Source organism: Symphodus melops, assembly GCF_947650265.1.
Source record: "Symphodus melops genome assembly, chromosome: 20".
In the NCBI taxonomy this organism is placed as follows: Eukaryota; Metazoa; Chordata; class Actinopteri; order Labriformes; family Labridae; genus Symphodus; species Symphodus melops.
In genome coordinates, this window is record NC_136710.1 from 18,176,996 (window position 1) to 18,198,891 (window position 21,896).

At 41.4% G+C, this 21,896-nt stretch overlaps 1 protein-coding gene across 8 annotated transcripts in view; it reads left to right on the top strand.

The window, feature by feature from the left end:
• nrxn2b (neurexin 2b) overlaps positions 1-21,896 on the top strand; it is a 730,611-nt gene that overhangs the window by 388,187 nt on the left and 320,528 nt on the right. For all 8 annotated transcript variants that reach the window (XM_079370956.1, XM_079370955.1, XM_079370953.1 and 5 more), the window contains one exon: positions 17,401-17,574. In XM_079370956.1, the coding sequence (XP_079227082.1) occupies positions 17,401-17,574 (174 nt within the window). The remainder of the gene's footprint in view (positions 1-17,400; positions 17,575-21,896) is intronic.

Here is a 21,896-nt window from a genome sequence, read left to right on the forward strand (position 1 = left end):
TGTTGAAAGTGTCTGCTAAGAGAGACAAAGTGCCCGAGTATCAAAGTGCAAAAAGTGCTGCAGTCCTGCACATATTTATGAAGTACAACTGTAAATTGCACAATTGCCCTCGAGCCTGCTACTTTAGAGTAATGGTGTAATTGCACATTGCCCTGTTGCACTGGATTCCCATGCATATGTATGTATCCTGTTGCACAGGGTTGGCATACATACATGTGTTCACATACACAGTACAGCACAGGGGTTACAGACACAGTTGTATGCATGTACTCATAATTAAAAATAGATGCTTAGGTTTTGTTCTGAGCCACAGCTCAGTATGTATGAACACTTTCTGTACCGCTGGCTCTGAACCTTCTTGCTAACATCACACAGCACATACAGTTTGTTTCCTGGTGGTTGAAATTTCATCTACTATTGCAAAATGACTTTTGACGAATTCCAAAAGAATGCTGATTTTGCTAAAAGCTCTTGTAGGTAACTTTTGGTCTGCACTGATTTTGCTGCACTCTACAGACGAGCGATCACTCCCCCTTTTTTGCTGACCTTCTCCTGTACAGGTGCAAGTACATTTCTCTGTTGAATAATCTCATTTTACTGTTGTTTAATGGTCAGTTGTATAAATCTTTGCCATGATGGTTTGTTGGTCATATAGAAGAAGCAGTATACGTTTTGTTTATTTCATAACTGTTCCTCCAACAAGCTTTAAATGAACACATTACTAAAATAACAAAATGCTGTAACTGTTGTTAGTAGGTAGGTCTTGGGCAGTGTGACCTGTCCATATTTCAATGTTGAAATCATTGCCAGTGCTGACTGGGATCTCTCAAGATATGAACATAATTACTCTACAGACAAGCAACCTCTACTGGGGAAAGGCCAGCAAGAACAATAAGCAGCATCCTTCTGGTGACAGGAAGCATTAGGGTGTACAATATTTCCTCATTTGGAGGAACACTTAACACCAGTAATACCACTCTGGGAGGACAGAGGCTAGCTGTCTTCATTTGTTCATGCTAATTACACCAAGGTTTCACAATTAATTTAACAAAGATATATTGATCATTAATTCATTAGTGCTACACATGGCACCTCAGCGAGGACACTCAAGGTTAATGAGTGACTGTTTTCTTACTAAACCCAAAGAGAATACAAGTATCCTCACACTCATTGTGTTTAACCAATCGGGGGCAGAGATGCTCTCAGCATCAAATGTTAAGCGGCGAAATGAAATGACAGCATGTGAACTCCGCCACCAGGGGGTGCTGTCAATGTAAACAGTAACTAAAGATGACATCGGGACTGGCAGGGACTCATAGGAGTGAAGTGCTACTACCTATCCGAGTATAATTTTTATTAGACATTTTTATTAAAGCAACGGTCCAGCAGCTTTGAGTAGCAGCTCCACTGTTTCAGTGTTTCCATGGCAACGATTAACACGTCATGTCTGTCATGGTGGCCGCCATGAAAAGACACATCCTGTTACGACTCTAAGTGAAGGATTTCTACGACTTTCGGTAACTGTTAAAACATTGAGTTGATATTTTTAACGTAGGTTAAGTGAAGTTTTAAATCATTTATATATTTTAGTGTAAACAATTCTACGTATTGTATCTCTTAAATCTTTTCTGAGGAATACTTTTACATGACAGCCCACAACCTAAAGATGCAAATCTGAAAACTGGAGCAATACATGATCAGAGTTAGTAAAGCAGAGCAAACAGAAGACTGAATGTTTTAGACACTATCTGTTGTTTTCTTTGCATCTCCAATATTTCTTATGAAGCTGAACTCCAAGTGAACAGCGTTGGTCAAGTGGACGAGGAAGTAAACACGAGAACGTCCAATGCCCTCAGGGAGAAACCCTCATTTCTATGCACACACCATCAGAATGGCAACCATTTTATTGTCATTATTTCCTACAGCGCTGGAAGATGAGGAATCACAACAACAGTAGAATAAATCTAAAGAAGACTTTTTCAGGATGAGCAAACTCAGAGAGAGGGTGGGGTGAATAATTTGTCGACCGCAGTCAGTGCCTGTCCCATCCTTTTGAAGATGCCTGCTAATGAGGCAGACTTGTGTGGAATTGCAACAAGATGACAGTGAATATGTTCTGTTGTTTTTTTTCACCAAAAGCAAAACAAATCGAAAACCCACTATATATATATATACTAGAGAGAGAGAGAGAGAGAGAGAGAGAGAGAGAGAGCGCACAAATACTGCCAGTGGTAAAATTGAGATTAGCCGTTTGATCACACCAAAGTATTTCTTTCTGTTTCTCTTTGGTTTGTACCAGCATCATCCAAACCAAGCTAGCCTAGTAGTTACAGTCACAATCCCAAAACATCTTCTCAAGGGACCAGGTACACCACCAATTATAACCGTAGAGGAATCCTTTCAGTTTTATTGATTTATTTTTGTTTCACTAAGGTGAGGCTGAGAAGTAATCCATCTTCACTGTTTTGGAGTTCTTTGGCTCAGAGGTCGGGTCGATCATCTCTCAACAAGGTCGCGGTTCTTTCCCCAGCTCCTGCAATCATGCCTGGTGTGTCCTTGCCCAAGATACTTCACCCCAAGTTGTTTAAACTGCTTTGTCGCTGGCGTGTGAATATGTATGAGTGGGATTAGTCCACACTGATGGACAGTGTGTGATTGTGTTGGTGTGACCTGCGGAGTAAAAGCACTTTGAGTACTCCAGATTAGAAAAAGATTAGAAAAGCATGTTACAAGCTCAAATTAAATGAAACATTTAACCACAACTGTGGCACAGTTTCTCATATCTAATTTGAAATCATCATTTGGCTTGCATGAAATCTCGTTGGTGTTTGTGTTCAGAAGGTTTTAAGTGGTTGGATCTACATTTTACAAAGTCAACATCTCTGAAAATGTTTTGCTTCATTACAACTTTTGACGTGATTTGGATTTGGAAGGTTTACTTGAAAAACGTGTATAAAATTAAAAAATCCCACACACACAAAAGTATGACACTTAACAAAGTGGTTACAGTTTAGAGAATAGTGAACAAATGGCCGAGAAGTCTTTGTCATTCCAACAATGAAAAGCAGACTGCTTCCATGAACGTCGAAAAAGTCTCAAACCATGCTGCACCATCATAAATATTGAATTTTCAGAATGCGTTTTCATTTCCAGGTATTCAAAGTGAATGCTCAGCAGGATTGACGTAAAGCATAGCATGTTTTCCACTTATGACATACGTCCATTGTTAAATCCTGAGAGATCTCCTATAGTTTCAATTAACAGTGTGCGTATGAAATGTAGTCACTGCAGTCTTCTGTGCTTCTTTTGCTTGGTCTTATTGTCCTTCGACAGTAGTTTGCGTCACAACATCGTAAATAGCTTTTAAAAGCTAGCGTTTCCAGGGCAACAGCAACAAGAGGATGGTGCAGATCCATCAAGGGAAGGACAATAGACAGAGATGTGATCATACTTAAGGATTCCATTGTCCGGCAGCAAAGAAACGTAAACCCACTCAGTCATACTTCAGCCACAATGGAACCACGCAGGTGGTAGGTTCCATCCGGAGGGTAAATACTGCAAGTTGTACTGCACATATATTCCTTTCACTTGACCCGGTGACCTCTACAGCTTTAACTAGAATGCCTTTGAGTCTTAAAATACATATTTTTTATGAAGCTGACACTCAGCTTGAAAGGTGTTTAATATCTACACTCTGAGGATACTTTTGTCTGCAGCTTCTTTATTGACAAATAGAGGCGTGCAGTTTTATTTACATTTGAAATGTATGTTCAGGGTTCAGTTTGAAAAATTATAACATTATCCCTAATAAGATACTTTACACATTTGTTTACAGATCAATTCTCTTATTTTGGGGTAGGGCCGTTTTATTGACTTGAAGATGAAAATGCTTAATGCTTAATGCTACAGAGATTATTTGACCTGGGTGATGTCTAAGTCTTGGCATAAACTATTAAACTGTATACGAGTCTTGGTTGAATGTCCCCTCACTTTATACGAGTAAATCACGAGCTGAGTCATCATACCGTTCGTTGTCATGATGTAGCATTTTCAGTTGAAGTTGTTGTTTTGCTAGCGAGCAGAGGGTTCGTTTCTGTGATGCTTTCAAATCCGAAATGTGCTACACTGGGGATCTGTGCCTGTGCCTCTTGACATTAAACTAAAAAAAAAAAATATGGCACATTGCGATTGTGCTTACAGAGACGCTGTCTTCCATTTTTTACTGGCACAATTTGGAAAATAGCTTGAAAGTTGAGGAAACCTGGAAATCTGGATGTGCATTTTCTAAAATGCCCAAATTGGGCCATAACCAGAGACTTAACTCTTCACGTTAACATGCTGACTGTGGGAGAATATGCTGTCGGCTGACTCAATTATCCGGCATGCTAGGAATATATCTAACTGGTCGGAAGCAGCTAATCGAGTCGTGATTGGCCCTCGTGCCCCCCCATGCACTGCATGACAATCAACACAATATGGAGCTGAAATTCAGCTCAACTTCAAAATCAGTCAAGCAGGTAAAAACCAGGTCAGAGACAGACTCAATCTGTGCAGTGTGTGCCTGTCCTCAGCTATTTATACTTGCACACATTTTGTTGCCACCTTGGCTGCTTGCACTTGGGGCCATTACTGATTTTTTTTTCTCTCCCATTATTCTCTAAACACTCAACAAAAAATGTGCAGTACATTGGCTATCGTCATCAACTTGATACTGCACTCACATTGTGAACTGTCAGTTTGAGTGTGTTTGTCTCCACCTGTCTTTACAATAAGCACCTCTTTCAATTACCACTACAACACTGCATCAATTTAGTCTTGCTGTAGGATTGTGAATGACATTGAAGAAGATGACAGTTTAATAAAGATCTGTCAAAGCAGATCCTGCAGACGCATTTGCATAATAATAACAACGAAACAAATCACAGGCGGCATAACTGCATTAGCACCTTATGTCAGATAGCAAGAACCTCTCAGTTCCCACTGTGTTCTGCACGACGTGGATTCATCCACACTGCGCCATTAATTATAATCACTTTTATCAGTACAGTCACTGATTTTGCCCTGATTACTCATTCATGTCTCAGCAACAGCTATTTTTAACCATGATGGTAAATACATTGAAGTGATATCAATCATCAAATGTAAAAAATATTTCACCCTCTCTTTTTCTTTTCTGTATCACTCTTCGAAGCCCCTCCCACTAAATGATGGACCAACCATGCTAGCCACCTGTTACTGCAAACTGTCTGTTCCATACAATAAATCATGTCTGACTTAAAAGTTAAGAAGATGCAGAGCAGGATTTTCTGGCACAACTCACAAGTGGCATAAAGGGTGAAAGGCTTGAAGAGGTCAACACGCTCCAGCAGAACTTGTAGCATGAAGATCAACTCAACAAATTAGCCCGACTCATTCCAGTGTACATCCAGAAAGGTTATAAAGTAGCAGCTAGTGTGAACCGAACAGCTGATGTGCTCCATGTGTCTATTTAAGTGGCGACCACATACATAGTGTTGAAAATCAAAGCCATTGCTGAAATGCAAAAAAAAAACCTGCAGTTCAAGTAGCCTACAGCCTGCAGAATCCCTGGAAGTCAAATGTAGACACACCCAGTTAAAGAACCTGCTGTTTGTCAGGAGGCTTAAAACCCGCCACACCTGCAGCTCTTCACTTGGTGTTAGGTTGACTGAAAGTTAGGTTGAGACATCATTTCTGGCATGGATATGCTTCCAAAGCACCCTTCAGTCACTGATGCCACTGGCTATAACTGAGCATAACCTTTGACCAACATCGATGGCCCATATGGAAAAATGTAAACATCTGGGTTGTTGTTGGCTGAGTGTTCATCCCTCATGTACAGAGGCTGTAGTCCAACAAGTGGATGTCTCAGCTTTGGATCTGGCTTGTGGCTAATTTCCCACATGCCATTCCTCTCTCTCTCTCTCTCTCTCTCTCTGATTGGAGGAATAAAAAGCCCCCCCCCCAAAAAAACTTTCAAATGTAATATAAATATAAAGGTATGTTTAACTGAATAATTTTAGTGCCGACGAGCAACGGTGACGACATTTCCCCGTTTAGTTGACTGAAGGTGTAAATGCCCGATATGACCAAGCATTTCCTCCTCATAGAAGCTTTAGCATTTGTTATTTAATCAAAATACGACTGTAGGCCTACTGTAGCTTTAATGTTTGTGTCACATGTGTCATTAATAGACATAATTCTAGAAATTGTACACATTTTAAATTGTCATTTCAGGCCTACACCTTGAGAAGAGTAATGTGTTATTCTTTATTGCACCTCTGATATGACTCTATTTGGTTTATAGTAAATCTAAATGTATTTTTATGTCAATAGGACATCAAGTGTCGTGTCAGGTTATAGATATAGATCAGCGTTTATATATAGGTCCTTTAAGTTTTTATGCAAAGTGTTTCTGTCTTTTTAAAGTTTTGGGACACTTTGGAGGGGACAATGAAGGGATTTATTGGTACCTTGGTTATTTTTTTAAGTGGCCCAATAAAGCTTCACCTCTCTTCCCAGGTTCTTGTTTCCCTCCCATGTCCTTCTCTGTTCCCTCTGTTAGTCTGCTCTGTGTCAGAGCCCTTTCAATAAATAATGGGCGCGGTAGCTCGAGGGCTGCAACATAGCGCTGTTTAAGTTTTTTTTTTCTTCCTACTGACCTGTCTTACATTACTATTTACTATGGCATTGCTCAGAACTTTTGGCCGTTTTCCCGCCCTCTTTTTCTCTCGCCTCATCTCTCTCTTTTATCAAAAGCCAGCTTCTGCATCAGAGGTGAAACAGGATAGAGACAGAGCTTCCTTTGGGTGATTTTTTGTGGGTCAGTTTGTCTTCACACACACACGCACACACGTACAGGTTGTTCTGGTGCAGTTTTTGCTTTACAAAATGAAACGTAGTCCTAATTTGCAGCATTGCTTGTGCAAGATGACCTTTAGTACAACTTGATGCACAGTATTTTTGACATGCGTGGAAGTATTGGATTAGATTGCAGTCGTTTGGTCCAAATTATCACTTTATGCAATGCAGTTTTTAAAAACATGACTTCATATGTAGAGAAAGGCAAACTAAATGAAGCTCAAACTCACATGCAGACTAAATTCTCCTCCATTCAAACAAAGAAGAGTCCAGACAAGAGGATGGCAATTAAACTCTCCACCCGGCCTGTTTTCATTCTGTAATGATGTTTTCATAACCTACCTCCACACTGATTGGCCAGGAAAGAAGGCCTTGTTTTCCATCACTGCAAGGTACAATGGAGGTCTTGCCAGGTTGAAAAAATAGATGAGGAAAATTGAGCTATTTGCAAAAAGAAAAGGGAGGCGGAAGAGTCTGTTTTTGTACAAAAGATGACAGGTGAGGTAATTGGTGAAAAATGAAGAGTTTGACAGGTAGTTGACTTAACTGCCCTCATCGATCCCCTGCTGTTACCCCCCCCCCCCCCCCCCCCCCTCCCAAACACACCAACACACAGTACTTCTTTCATTTTCAAAGTTACTCACCTCCTTGAATAAGTGTATTACAGAAAACTATGACTTTATTGAGGTGTGATTGGGCCTGGCTTCAAAACCACATCAGTCACAAATCCCTGGGCTCTCATTGGCCCCACTATACTCGCCTGGCAATGGCGCCACAACTAATTATATCCCTCGATGAAAGGGAGCTTGTCATCGTCACACCAACTGGTCCTCTATTCCAGTGTTTTATGATTATGAGGGGCCAAACTTTGCACACTGGACAGTAATGCTGCAGGTCGTTGTGGCATCTGTTTTATAGATGTGGTTGTAACTGGATGTGTGTTGACGTGTCTCTCTTCTTCCGATGCATATAGTATACAGGTCATAAACCCGCCTCCTCCACATGAACTGATGAGACGTGGTTGAACTATAAAACTGCAAACAGGTCAAGATACCTTGTTCTCAAACCTGGTTTCTATCATTAGAGTTAGGTCTGGTCTTGCTCCATTTTTCTATTGTTCACTTTGTTTGAATGAGGGATTTGATGCTAAACGTAGCATGCCACCATGATTGACAGCTCTTATAAGGAATGCGGCGCCGTGGACAATCCTACTTTACAGAGCCATCGATATTTTTGAATGGATGAGAATTTGAAGGTATCTCCATGTGTTAAACTGTAGAGAAAAGTTGGCACACAATTGACTGTGAATAATAGAATAAGTAGCAGGACAGCGCGTCTGCAGAGGATTTTACTGCAGCATATCACTACAATGGATGATTCACAGCTGAAGCTTTTTTCACTGACATTAAGATGTAATACCTGCGACAAAAACCCACTGAGTCACTTCTTCAGCTTCAGTGGAACAACTGCAGAAAGTGTCACCTGAAGACATCATGAATTGAATAGTGCAATCTGAAAGAAAAATAAAACCCTTCGACTTCTGCCAGTTTTAGCAGGTGCATAGTGTAAAACACTCAGATAACAGGCCTGAGCAGCTGACCTGCACTGCCATTGACACCAAATATCACGCAGGGTAGAATCAAGCAAAGAGAGATAAGAAAAGACAAGGTGAGGCTATGTAGAGTGCAAAGAGGGAGAATGGAAAATGAAAGGGCAGGGAAATGGAAAGGAATAGGAAGAAATGGAGACTAAAAGATAGTGAGGGTGCAAAGTGTAGTCGGATGAAGAGAGTGCAGCCAAAGCCCGCTGAATAGAGTGACATTTTATAGCGGGAGAATAGAAGCATGAAGGTGTGTAATGATGCCTGTCTGTGTCACTATACAATCTTTCTAAAAGTGTCACCAGTGATCTTCTGCCTATATACAGAGCCCTGCCAATGGACTCACTTACCAACTGAATGTTTAAATGATGTCATTTGTATTTGAGCTGATGCGGATTTAACTTCCTGTCAAGACATTACAGGGTTAGTTTCAACTCTTTTCAGACAGGAAGAAGGAAACATGACATCATTTAATGTGTTATGGAGCCGAGAGGAGACCTAAACAAATCTGTAAAGTATCATTTCAGGACTAAAGTTTTTAGTTTTTCGTCAACATGCAGTATGCTGACAAAAGACCTGACATTGAGAATTGACTTGATGCTTTGTGATTAAAAAAAAAACCTGATTACAGTATCACGAATGTTCATTTGAGCTCATTGTAATTATTGTGCGTTTACTTGGTTTCCAGGTGCCTCCCTCACTTTTCCTCAAACAATAAGAGAAGGAGTGATCAAGAGACTCTTTGACAAAAAGAATGACACCACCTGTGGTTAGAATAGAAGAGAGAAAAGAGCAAGCATGCACCTGTTTGAGAAAAAAAAACACGTCACTGCAGAATCAAATAATTACAGCTGCGGTCGCCTTCGGTCCCCTTTCACTCCCCGAATTCAAAACATGTCTTACTTTTGTTTGTTTGCAGAGAAACACACATCTCAGAGACACGGCGTAATTATACAACTTATGATTCAGAATCAGCAATTAACGTGCACGCAGTGTCAACATTTATTCTCCACGACGAATGTCTTCTTTTGGCGTCTTTGCAGATCAGCGCGCCTCTGTAATTAGCAATCACACAATCCCTGCATCTTCCCGCTGGCTGCCATTGTCACAGCCCTTCCTTTAAAAAAAACAAAAAAAACACCGCCATTGCCTAGCAGTCATACATTTGCACTGCCGACAGCATGTGCGCGTGTCTGTGTTTGCATATGTTTTTGTGTTTCTCATCAGCAATCGTTCAATCTTTGTCAATTAGAGCCAGCGTGAGAGCAAAGCAACATGAGCAACTGAGAGGAGAGAGTGAGGGCTGGAGAGGCAGGCAGAGAGAGTCTTAATAGAGCATTTAATGAAAGTTAATGGTCGGCTTTGTGTTCGCCAGGGAATCGGCAAGCGGGAGGCGATTATTGTTTCGAGATGATGCCCAGCGTTGTGCATTCATGAGCCGCTCCAAACTTCTTTTTAGTGACGGGGGATAAATAATGTATATCACAGTGTGGCTAGATGTGGGCAGAGGCTGCAGTAGCATCACTTCACTTGGGAGCCAATTACAGGCGAGGGTGATATACGGGAAGTGTCCTGAGTTGGCTGAGGTGTACTGACCAAATACAACAAATTGCTTATCACAGCGACTGGATTGAAGTACTGTGATGTCTACAAAAAGGTAACTTTACAGGATGGGAAAGTTCATTATTTGTTATGTAGCACTTTTACACAAATTAAAACACAGTTTTGGATGTTCATTTTGGTGCCAAGGGGGTTACACCAATGCAATTCACCTCTTTTGCAGATAACTCAAAGATAATGAAAACTGTGAGATTGGAGCTATGAGATTTTCTCATCATTTTTATTTTTTTTTTATCAGACCAAAAATTATTAATAGCACATTGGAGGGATTTTACACATTGCACCTCTAAGAAAGCAATCTGTTAAACTCCTGAGATAATTACAAATATTTGTTTCCATCAGTGCCCCCGTTGGCTAGAAATCAAAGAGCAAGCTGTAATGGGTGCTGAGGTCATCCATTCATATCTCCAATGAGTCACTGAATTTACACATCAGCAAAAGTCTACGTACTGTATGTGCTTTCAGACTGTGCAAGACAAATGGAACTATCAACAGAGCTCTATATTTCATTTTGAAACCCTTGATTTTAAGGTGTAAATGTTACATCAGTTTGCTCTTCCACAATGTTCTGTCAGTAAATCTCGAGGGCCCTGTATCTCAGAACTCCAAACCTCCCCCCATCAGCCCCTGAGAGGTCATTATAGGTAGACATGTGGAGGTGGTGGTCTCTGGCGCTGTCTGAAGCCTGTAATTGGTCCCTTCTTGTGGATGGGGTCGGAGCTCTTCAGCAGCACAGGCGCATTCATCACTGCTGGGACAGCACGGCGCAGACAGGGCACAGTTACACACAGTTTCACACAGTGGCCGGGAGGAAAGCGGTTACTCATCGTTTTAACCTGCACGCTCCACAACGGCTCCAAAACGGTAACACAGAAACAGAGTTGAAGATATATATCGATAATATGATTCAATCTCTCTAATTAGCAGAGAGGGCAGCAGTGGCTCAGTTGGTAGAGTCGGTCATCCCTCAATCAGAAGGTCAGGGGTTTGAACCCAAGCTCCTGCCGCCACATGTGACCTTGAACAAGACACTTGAGTAGCTCCTGTTGCTTGTTAGCATTGTTGCCATGTGTATGATGTTTACCTAACTTCCCCAATCCGACAAAAATGAACTCTGCGTTGACTGCAGTAAAGATGGAACAACCTGAGGAAGAGATTATGTTCACCGGCGATGTGTCCTAGTATAATTGACATGAGTTTTTTTTTTTTTTTTTTTTTTTTTTTTAATCTTAGTAGCACATACAGCAAGAGTACAGCAGCTTTCAGCAGCAGCTCACGCTTCCTTATGCAGCGGGCTTTGACCTAACATCCAGTGATTGTCATGTATTCAACACATTGTGTGTTTTAATGTGTTTTATACAGATTCGAGGTTTGCTCAAATCAAAGCTATATTTGAGGTTGGTCCATGAGTTTTCAACCAAAGTAAAGTTCAAGACTGAACTGAGCTGACTGTTGGAGACTAAAATGAGTTTGACACATAAATAAGCAAACGGCCAATTAAACCAAGACGTTATGGCTTAAAGGGTTATTGTAATACAGGCTGCCGTCTCTTTATTGTGCTATGTTGTAGGTGACCATAATTCTATATTCAATTAAAATCACCAAACGTCACGTCTCCAGTAACAGCCTCCGTGTAACAATCCGGAACAAGCCATAAACCGCAGAACAAACTGTTTGGGGCCTCAATGAACGAGGAAATCAAAACTTTCCCAAAAAGAAATCTGTAATTCAAATGAAACGAACCCAAACTCCAAACAGCAGTGCTGCACACAAAAGAGCCCAGCTCTGAGTGGGTGAGCGTGTGTGTGTGTGTGCTGCATATTTATTCCCTGTTTCTGTCGTCTTTACTCGACTGAAGAAAACAAAACTTGCATGAGTAATTTTTACAGTACATCTGGCTACAGCTCCCCCCTCTCCTCCTCCTCCTCCTCTCTCTCTTTTGTCCACTCTCGCTAAGCAGTCAGCCGCTGGAATCTCTAACACACTGTTGACTTCTGCACTGTTTGTCCTTTCCGAGATTAACGCCATGCTGATATTTTCATATTTGCTAAATGGCTCTTACAGACGCGATTTGAGGACATCACTCAGTCGGACAGTTAATGAATTTGTTCTATTGATTGCCATGCCTGGGAGCCCCGGCAGGGAAATATGAAGTGTCAAGTACTCATTAATTCTGCAGAGAGGTTTGCAAACATCATTGACTCAATCCATTACACAAAGTCCACATATAATTGACCTCGTGGCTCATTGCTTCTAAAGTTGAAAGTTGTAGTTTTTGTCAGTGAAAGTATGATTATTGAGTCGTCTGAGGGGGAATGTTCTCTAAAGGTTCCTATCTGTGCAGCAGGATCTCGTCCCCCCGTGTGAAAGGTTCTGCTGGATGTTCAGTTTTATGCCTACTTAAAAGATAAAGGCTAAAACTAGCAGTTTTGATGATGAGAAAAGCCTGAAGCATTTCCAACCGTGTTTATTCATATGCACTTACATCAAAGGAGTCTTTTTGTTTTTCATAATTTCGCTTGGCAGTTTCCTCACAACTCTGCAGAACGCAGAGAGTCGGGAAGAAACAAGACAGAGAGAGAGAGATGTGGAAAATAATTGGGCTTAAAAGTGGATGGATATTTCCTTTTATGTCGTAATGTAAAGAGACCTTTAATTGTGCTCGTGCGCCGAGATATCCCAAAACTCAGCTTCCGTCATCTCGCTGAGGGCTCGCAAATTGTGCTTCCTTCATGACAAAAAAGTGCCGCTGTTTATATTCCGCTCTCGTCCCAGCAGAGAACGAACACGGACAAGCTGACTGAATAAATCTTTCTAAGCATCAGATGTCATTCCCGATGCTTCCGGCTTGATGCTGTACAATCTATTCATGTCGAATCTATGCTACTGCTTTGACTCATGTAATCATCAAAAACATGTTCTTTGTGCCTGCGCGGTGACAACCACTCTGTCAGAGGAACTCTCTCAGGAACATTCATCAACACATTCACTCTTTGTGTCGCTTTCAAATCTTTTCTCTTGGCGGTATCGCTCACTGTCTGCTGCCTGAGTTGGATATTACACACAGTCACAGTGGGGCGCCAACAAACAACAGTGACGGTGACTCACGGGTACACCCTCACATCCCTACACCATGGTCGGAGACTTGCACATTGAGCCTTCCAGAAGAACTCCATGGACTTTAACTCGCAGCTCATTGAAGGTCATCTGATGAACATTTGACGTGACATGTTTTCCACCAATGATAGCTCCTTCCATCATCATCAAACATCATAGGATCATAGGCTGTGAAGAGGAAGTGGACGTGGCCTCTTGGTTGGAAAATCATCGACGCTGACCAGCAGAGTAGGGATGAGACCGATCTGATCAATTATTGGTATCGGGTTCGTTATTGATGTAATTTACGCATCGTTTATCTGACTGGCGATGCAACGTCACCGACCGAGACAGATGATTGGGCGCTTTAAACATTCTCTCAGCTCACTCAGCGTCACTTTGAAGACGTTCAGACTTGAACTGTGAGAAGTGTCCACAAATCGTCTCCATGACAACGCGCAGACAAGGTGGAACAGCTCGGTGTTTATGATCGACAGTACATTTCTTACACTTCAGTTTCTGAGATTTAATTTGAAAACCTGACGGTTGTCGCTGCTTCCTGTTTGTATGCAGATATTGCATCATCAACATTGATATGTATCGGAATCGGGTCAGAACTAAATAAGTGCATCGTGCACCTCTACAGCAGAGGACGTCTCAAATGATCACTGTTCTGTCGAAGTCAACCAATGAATGGGCTGCTTCTTATTTGATCTCTTCCTGAAAACAAAAACATGTTTTCATTATTTTTGGTCTTATCTGCAAGTTTCAGTATTTTTTCTTTTTTTTGATCTCTCATGACTAATTATTTAAATTGTGGTTTAATTAGATTCTAATAAATACAATAAAGTAGTGTTTCCTTGAAAACATAACAGCCCACTCATGGGGAGCGCCATATAACAACATATTGGATCTTGTGCCAACTTCTGATCCACCTATATGCAGATTAGGAGGATGACTCATCCTTCACTTGGGGATGTTTTCTCATTTTTGACCTGTTAAGATCCCTTAACACTTTAAACATTTCATTAGAACCTTACACTGTCATAAAGTAGCCAAAACCTGCGGACTGCTCCTTTACTGCAGTGCTGGGAGCTGGGAGGGAGTGGGCGTGGCCGAGAAGGCAGTGAGAGATAGTTAATTGCTTACACCTGAGTTGGAGTGGATGTGTATGAGGAGACAGTGGAATGATTCAGAAGCTGGAGTTTGAGCTAAATCAAAACTATGAGTGAAGAAGTTGGATTAGGTGTGTGGTGGTTTGAAGTTATGGTGGAGGAAATAAAACCCCTGATTTGCGTTGGACCTTGAGACGAGCGTTGACAGCAATGACCAGGAGGAGGTTTGATGCTTGATTCTGTTCAGTGTTTGGCTCCTCTTCATGTTTGCTTTGACTTCTTATTATAGCTAAAGAACAGTTATCCTCTCACCTGCTGGCTCTCCTTGTCTGCCTAAGGGGGGACACCCTTTTCTTCTAATGCTTGACGCTTCCATCTTTAAAATACCTCAACTGTAAACTGCGGAGGAATAATCCTCCTCTCCTAGCACAGCTCTACTCCCCGACCGCTCGTTGTTTTAAAAAAAATACACAAGGTGTTTTATATTTCATCTCTCTGATTAGATGCTGTGCCTGGACTTCTCTCCAGATCTCTACTCACACTCCAGTCCCAGTCTCATGGTGCATTCAATTCCTGCATTCAATTGCACATATCGGACAGACGAGTTTCCAAGTTGTGAAATGCTCATGAACACTTGCTCAAGTCAGAGCAAGAATGAGGTGCCCGACTTCCTAACTTTACACCAGAATCATCATCACATGTATTTTTTAATGTCAACATACTACTTATGAATTTATGTATTGCCCATTGTTTTGCGAAAAAATAACTTAACAGTTACATTTCACCGATCGTCTTCGTAACGTCAACGCTTTGTGTGTGCTTTTGTTACAAAATTCTGACTTTCCGAACTAAAATAACCCGAACACACTGAATGAAGAACTCAGGATCTCATACACTTGGATCACCCAGGCAGCACATGAATGCAGCATCCGACCCTGAGCTCCCCACACGCACACACACACACACACACACACACACACACACACACACACACACACACACGCACACACACACACACACACACACAACCCCTTCACTCCCTTCTGGGTCAATGTGGACGATTGACACACTTGTGAGAGATAAGTGAGGGTAGTTGATGTCAGCATAAATACTATGATTAAATGGGATTAAAACGTTTGCAATTGTGCATATTTAAATGAGCCAGTGTGTTTGCAGAAATATAGTCATTGTGTGGAGAGATGAGATGGATTTGTTTTGTGCTGAATTGTGGTGAAAAGTTCAGAGATTGAAATAAGATTTGCTGGAAGCTACACTTAACCTTGTTATGTTGAACTCAATTTATTTTGTATTGTTGGGAACTGAGAGAACATTTGGACACAATCCACGGCTCTGTGTATTAATAAAAGATAGCACAACTAAAATCATTGTACGTCGAGGCTGGGAATGGAGTTTATTAGGCCTTCACTTTCCTCGTCTCATTATTACATAAGTTAGTATGTAGATTACATCTCTAGTTCTGTGCCCCACAGGTTTAAAACAACCTAGCTTAAAGCATACAAGATGTTTTGTTTTTAATACAGCTGGGATTTTAATAGGGCCGCTGTGGATCAGTGGTAGAGTCTGTCATTTCTCTGGAAGGTCGCTGGTTCGATCTCCAGCAGCTACATGTCCAATGTGTCCACATGTCAATTGTGGCAAAACACTTCAGTTCCTCCCGCTGCTTCGATCGTCTGCAGCAGATGAATGTGTATGAATGGATGAGTTAATACTGATGGACTCTGCAGCAGCCTCTACCATCAGTGTGTGAATGTGTATGAATGGATGAGTTAATACTGATGGACTCTTTACTCTGCAGCCTCTACCATCAGTGTGTGAATGTGTATGAATGGATGAGTTAATACTGATGGACTCTTTACTCTGCAGCAGCCTCTACCATGAGTGTGTGAATGTGTATGAATGGATGAGTTAATACTGATGGACTCTTTACTCTGCAGCAGCCTCTACCATGAGTGTGTGAATGTGTATGAATGGATGAGTTAATACTGATGGACTCTTTACTCTGCAGCAGCCTCTACCATCAGTGTGTGAATGTGTATGAATGGATGAGTTAATACTGATGGACTCTTTACTCTGCAGCAGCCTCTACCATCAGTGTGTGAATGTGTAGGTGTCACCTGAGGTGTAGAAGAGCTTTAAGTATTCAGAAGACATGAAAAGAACTCTGAAAGCTCGAGTCCATTTACTATTTATATTAGAAACACATTCTGATTGCGGAGTAGGAGTTGCATAATGAGCCATGGTTGGAGGTCGCTCCATTGATTCTTAATCACCATCTGACATGATGATATGTTTATACATGTTCATTTGAAAGGTGCATACAACACGGTTCATTATGAATGTGGAAGATATTTTCATTGGTGTTTTGTCTTGATGCTGAACCTTTTCTTTCATTATCTCCTTATTGGATAACTCATTAATCCTCGATTTGATTCTCACTAAGAAAATCCCAATGACTTGTAAATGAGCTAAAGAGATACAGCAAAAGCTTTTCATCAGAATGTATGACACAAACAAACAGGAAGCTCAATATAAAAAACAGAGTCAAAACCAATTTGAAATTAAATTTACTGTTTATTAAAGTATACTGAGTTAGCATCTTACTTTTTTTTTCAAATGCATTCAGTTGTGCTTTCTCAATACGTTTTGCAGCAAGAACAGTCGTTTGTCTTCTGAATTCTAGCCAACACAAAAAACCTATTTACGTTGTTTATGTTCTAACACATTTGTTCTTAGTGATTTATTGGATACTAAGTTCGAAATACTCATTGCACTATTTTAAAAAAAATTTCGATTGCCGTTTGTATTTGACAGAGAGCCGCTTTGAGTGAGGAGGGGGGGCCGTATGTGGTCCCTGGGCCGCCATTAGCTCACCCCCCTGTCTCGGACCTAGACTCTTTAAAGTCGAAAAAAATAAAGTGGTTACTGTCTAAATTCATGAAATCCCATAGTTTTTAAAAAAATTTTTTTAATGATGACAAAACCACACATGAGCTGTATTAGTGCACATATGTTCAGAATTAATTTTAGATCGTGATACAATCTGAAATGTTTCATTGCTTTGTGTTGCAGGGGAGCTGTACATCGGTGGCGTGATCAAGAACATGTACAGTAATCTGCCCAAGCTTATTGCGTCCCGGGACGGATACCAGGGCTGCCTGGCCTCCGTGGACCTGAATGGGAGACTCCCCGACCTGATCGCGGATGCCCTCCACAGGGTGGGCCAGGTGGAACGAGGCTGCGATGGTAAGATCTCCGAGCCAATACGTACACACCTTTTTTTTTTTTTTTTTTTAAATGCCAAGGGTGTTCTACAGAAAGTAGAATTCTCTCTCCTGTGAATCATCAGACAGATCACATCCCATTGATTGTAAGTGGGTGTTTGGTTATCTTGTGTTTGATCCAGCGTTCTTGGTGTGAGTAACAATCATTCCTCACTGAGAATGACATCTTTGTATTGATTTCTAAACAAGCTCAGTTTGGGTGGATGGAAGATGATTATAAGGATGATTAGGGTTGTTTTTTGTTTTTTTTTGTATCTGTCATTTAGAGAGAAAGAGAGAGAGAATCACAGCTTTTTCTGTTTTTAGATATTTCAGATCCCAAACAAAAACACTTTTTGTGAGCGCTGACATTTCTCTCTCCGTTAAAATGCCATGAATTGCATGGTGGTATTTTTCCCCCTGCAAGACCACAGAACAGTTAATGCAGACCCACCAGTTCATGAATTCACAGCATCATAATGAGCCCAAATCCCCCCCCAGCTCTGAGTCGTCTTTACAATCCCAGCTCCTGTCCTCTGTGTATCCTCTCTCCTGCCCTATAAAACCTGCATGAGGGGGGGTATCCCGCCTGTCTGATGTCAGCATGCGGGGGGATATCTCTCCTGTCGAATGTCATTTTTTACTGTGGCTAATCTCAGGGACACCCCGCCCTCATTGGCTTTTGCCTCATTAATCTTCCATTTGTTTTATTTTTACCCTTTTTTCATCGCTGCTTGTCTCAGGCTGCATGGCTCCAGTGGCTTGTACTAAATCCTGAGTATAACAGTAGATTTTTGACTATAGCTCCCCCCCTCCACCTCCCCAACTGTGTCTCAACTGTGTGCTGAGTGTTAGAGAGCACAGACTTGATTTCCCTGAGGGCTGCACTGGCCGACTCAACGCAGCTCTGATCCAAGTTTTTTTTTTTTTTCTCCCCCTCTCCCTTTCCCCCCTAACGGAGCTACTTCCTCCATTCAGCCTTATTACCTGCCTACAGTTATGTGCCCCAGTGACTTTGCTCCAAACACAGTTTAAACTGCATTAAGCTATCACATTGACTCCCACAGGCTGCTGAAATGGATGCTAATATTAGTTAATGATTGCATGTGCCAGGGAGCTAAGCAGTTGTAATTGACCAGTCTTGGAAGGATGGACCTCTTTGACAAATAATAATAACCCGGCCCTGAGGCTTGCACATTTACATATTCCCTCATGGTAGTAGAGGAATATTTCAGAAACCGTTGACGGCTCTGGTTTTTGTCATTAATTCTTCGTCAAAAAAGACACAGTAGAAAAATCTGAGAACGATAAAATCCACCAAAGAAATCTCCTGAAGAAAGTTTGAATCGTGCTCAGCAGTCAGAGATGCTCTGGATCTCTCTCTGAGAAGAACTGATCTCAACCCTCCTGTTGTTTGTCATTGAAGGGACGTGACGCTTTGTCTCCACGTAGTCCGTGCTATGGAGCGCTGCATGCTACGGCGCAGTTCTCTCCCATGTAGTCATGACTGTGTTTCCACAGCACGCACACGGCCCGCCTCAGAAGCCATGTGATTGGAGGCAGCCTTCAGAAAAATCCAGTACATCTCCAGCCTTCGTGTTTCACTCCACATCATTAACGGCACCTACATTTTTTTCACTCACGTAAAACAGCCCAGGCTTTTATTCCCCCCGGTTATTAAACGACCCGGCCTTTAATCAGGACAGTCGTCAATATAAGAAGGGCCTTTAATAATTTTCAAACTCATCTTGTGAACAGAATAGATGGGAAAGACTCTGAAGTTGTATGAGATATATAGAAATATTCTAGTTCTTGGATAAAATCGGAAGGTGGATAGAGTCAGAGAGAGGGAAAAAGATCGGGGAATGATGTGTATGAAAGGAGCAACAGGTCAGATTCAAACCAAGGCTGCCTGCTTGGGGGAATACAGCCTCCGTACTTGGGGCTTGCACACTAACCACTGCGCCACCATTTGATCAAATTTTATATTACTCCGAACATTTTGTTTAAAGTTATTAATTTTAGCCAATTTGTGACTTCAGCTGTGTTAAATGACAACTTTTACATCACATAGTTTTCAAATGTTGATTCATCTCCACCAACAGTCAGGATCCAATCTCTGAATCCTCAGAGTTTTCCGAAATGCACCTTTTTGTCTGGATGTGAATCTGTGCCAGAGTCCTGACCGACTTGCTTCTAAGGTCATTTCTAGTTGGTGGAGTGAGGGTAAAAAAAGTTTTCCCTCTGGACTGGAGGTCAGACAAACAAAGGGCAGAACATTGAGCTTGCTCTTGTAAGTCTCAACTGACTCAGCGTATTAAAAACCAAAACAACAGGATGGGGAGAGAGGGAAGAAAACTGAGACCGAGAGAGTAGGTGAAGGTACATAAACAGTGCTGCTGACTCACTGGAGCTCAACAGGGGGAGGCACAAGGAAATGAGGCCAGAGACTGTGGAAGAAACATGGAAATAGCTCAAATAATAGTGGTAGTGTTTGTAGCTGCAGAGCAGGATAAAAAAATACTGTCCAAGCTTTCCAAGACTTATTAAGAAGAAAAACACAAATTTATCGATCACGTCTAAAGTGCAAGCTTAGAAAATTGAGAATTTCCCATCCACTTCCGCACCTTGGTTCAGGAGGTGGTTGAAGCAGGCTGACGATGGTCGGGGCATCCCACTCCCTGGTAATGTTTTCTGTAAGCTCTTCCCAGGGGATTCAGGGACTCCCGGGAAAGACGAGATATGTAATCCCTCCAGCATGTTCTTCTCTCCAACCAGTCAGGAGTGCCCATTAAAAAAAATCCACTAAAAGCACCCACAAGGCATCCTAATCAGATGACCTGAACAACCTGAGCTTGCTCCTTTGGATGTCCAGTTGTCTGACCTTCTAACCTGTCTCAAGCTGTATTCACTTGGATTCAGGCAGACAACAGGCAGGCATCACAGTCTAGACAGCACTGGGAAAACAGTATGAAGAACATGCTCCATCTGTGTGTCATATTGTTAACAAATAAAGAAATAAGTTAAAGTGCTCATGAATACCCTCCAAAACACATTTGTTTTCATGTGTTTTTTGGTTTTTTTTTTTCACCATTATGTTTGCTTTGTGGTCTAGTTTACAGGAATGGGTGTCTCCCTTGGTAATAGAGATCAGTAACAGCCAGTTATGAATTCCCTCCCAGAGAGCAGCAAACAGTTAAAATGGTCTCATGAGAACAAAAGTGTTACATTATTGTTGATGGCTTTATTTATTTTTAACATCTATCTCTTTTTCACTAAAGCATCTTTTAATTACCTTTCTGATGTGTTGCCTAAATCTGGGCTTTGAATTGTTGTGTAATACATTTGTTTATTTTCTGAGAGTCATCTTTTTCCGAGGGTTATTTTATTGGCAGTAAATATTTTCTGTCCTCTTGTTATATTTGCAGCGGGGCAGGTTCTGTTTAAGCATGTGGTTTCTTGTTTTTGCTGGAACAGTATGAATGCATTTTTTTTAAAAGTCCAGTGCAGAGCAGAAAGAACTCCAACATTATCGGTTTTATTCCCATAATGTGTCTCTTAACATGCAAGGCCTGAAGATTGATCATTGAGAAACTATCCTTGTTCCTTCCAAATGGACCATGAAACAAGTGGCAACCTTCAGTGCTGAACTCTGTGCAGAATTGCACTATCCACTTGAGGCTGGTTACAAAGGCCCCTGCATGTCCTTTAATATGTTTCTGTCCCATTAATAAACATCCACCTCATTCAAAAAACAATTTAGCATCAAAAGCTAATTTCTTATGAAGTTCACACTGCCAGAGATGCAATATGTTTATAGAACACATAAGTTTGGGTTTTATTTACACCTAGAGTTATTCCAAAATGTACATAATTAAGGGCTGGCTGAGTTGACTGTCAGAGGGCGTATCACTGTTTGCCATGAAGTTAGGACCACCTCAACTCCACCTCTTTGTCTGTTGATAGATTAATCAAAAATGTGCATTTCCAATTTAGTGACTGCTATGGTTGGTCTTCAAAATGCTTCTTCACAAACCGGTGGCTGATGTCATTTGGAGTTTGTCCACGTTTTTATACAGTCTATGCCTTCAGCCATCTGTTACCTTTTAATTTGACCTTTTTCTGGGGCTTCCTCTCAAAGCATGTTTTCCTCTGTCCAGTGCACTGTATGTGACTGATATATCCAACAAGCAGAACTGTTTTGTTAGAAGTGCTCTCCACAAGTCAAGTTTTTGAAGAGATGTTTACAATTCTCTAGCATGTCCAAATAAGAATGACAAAATAACAGAAATAAGGTGAGCCTTG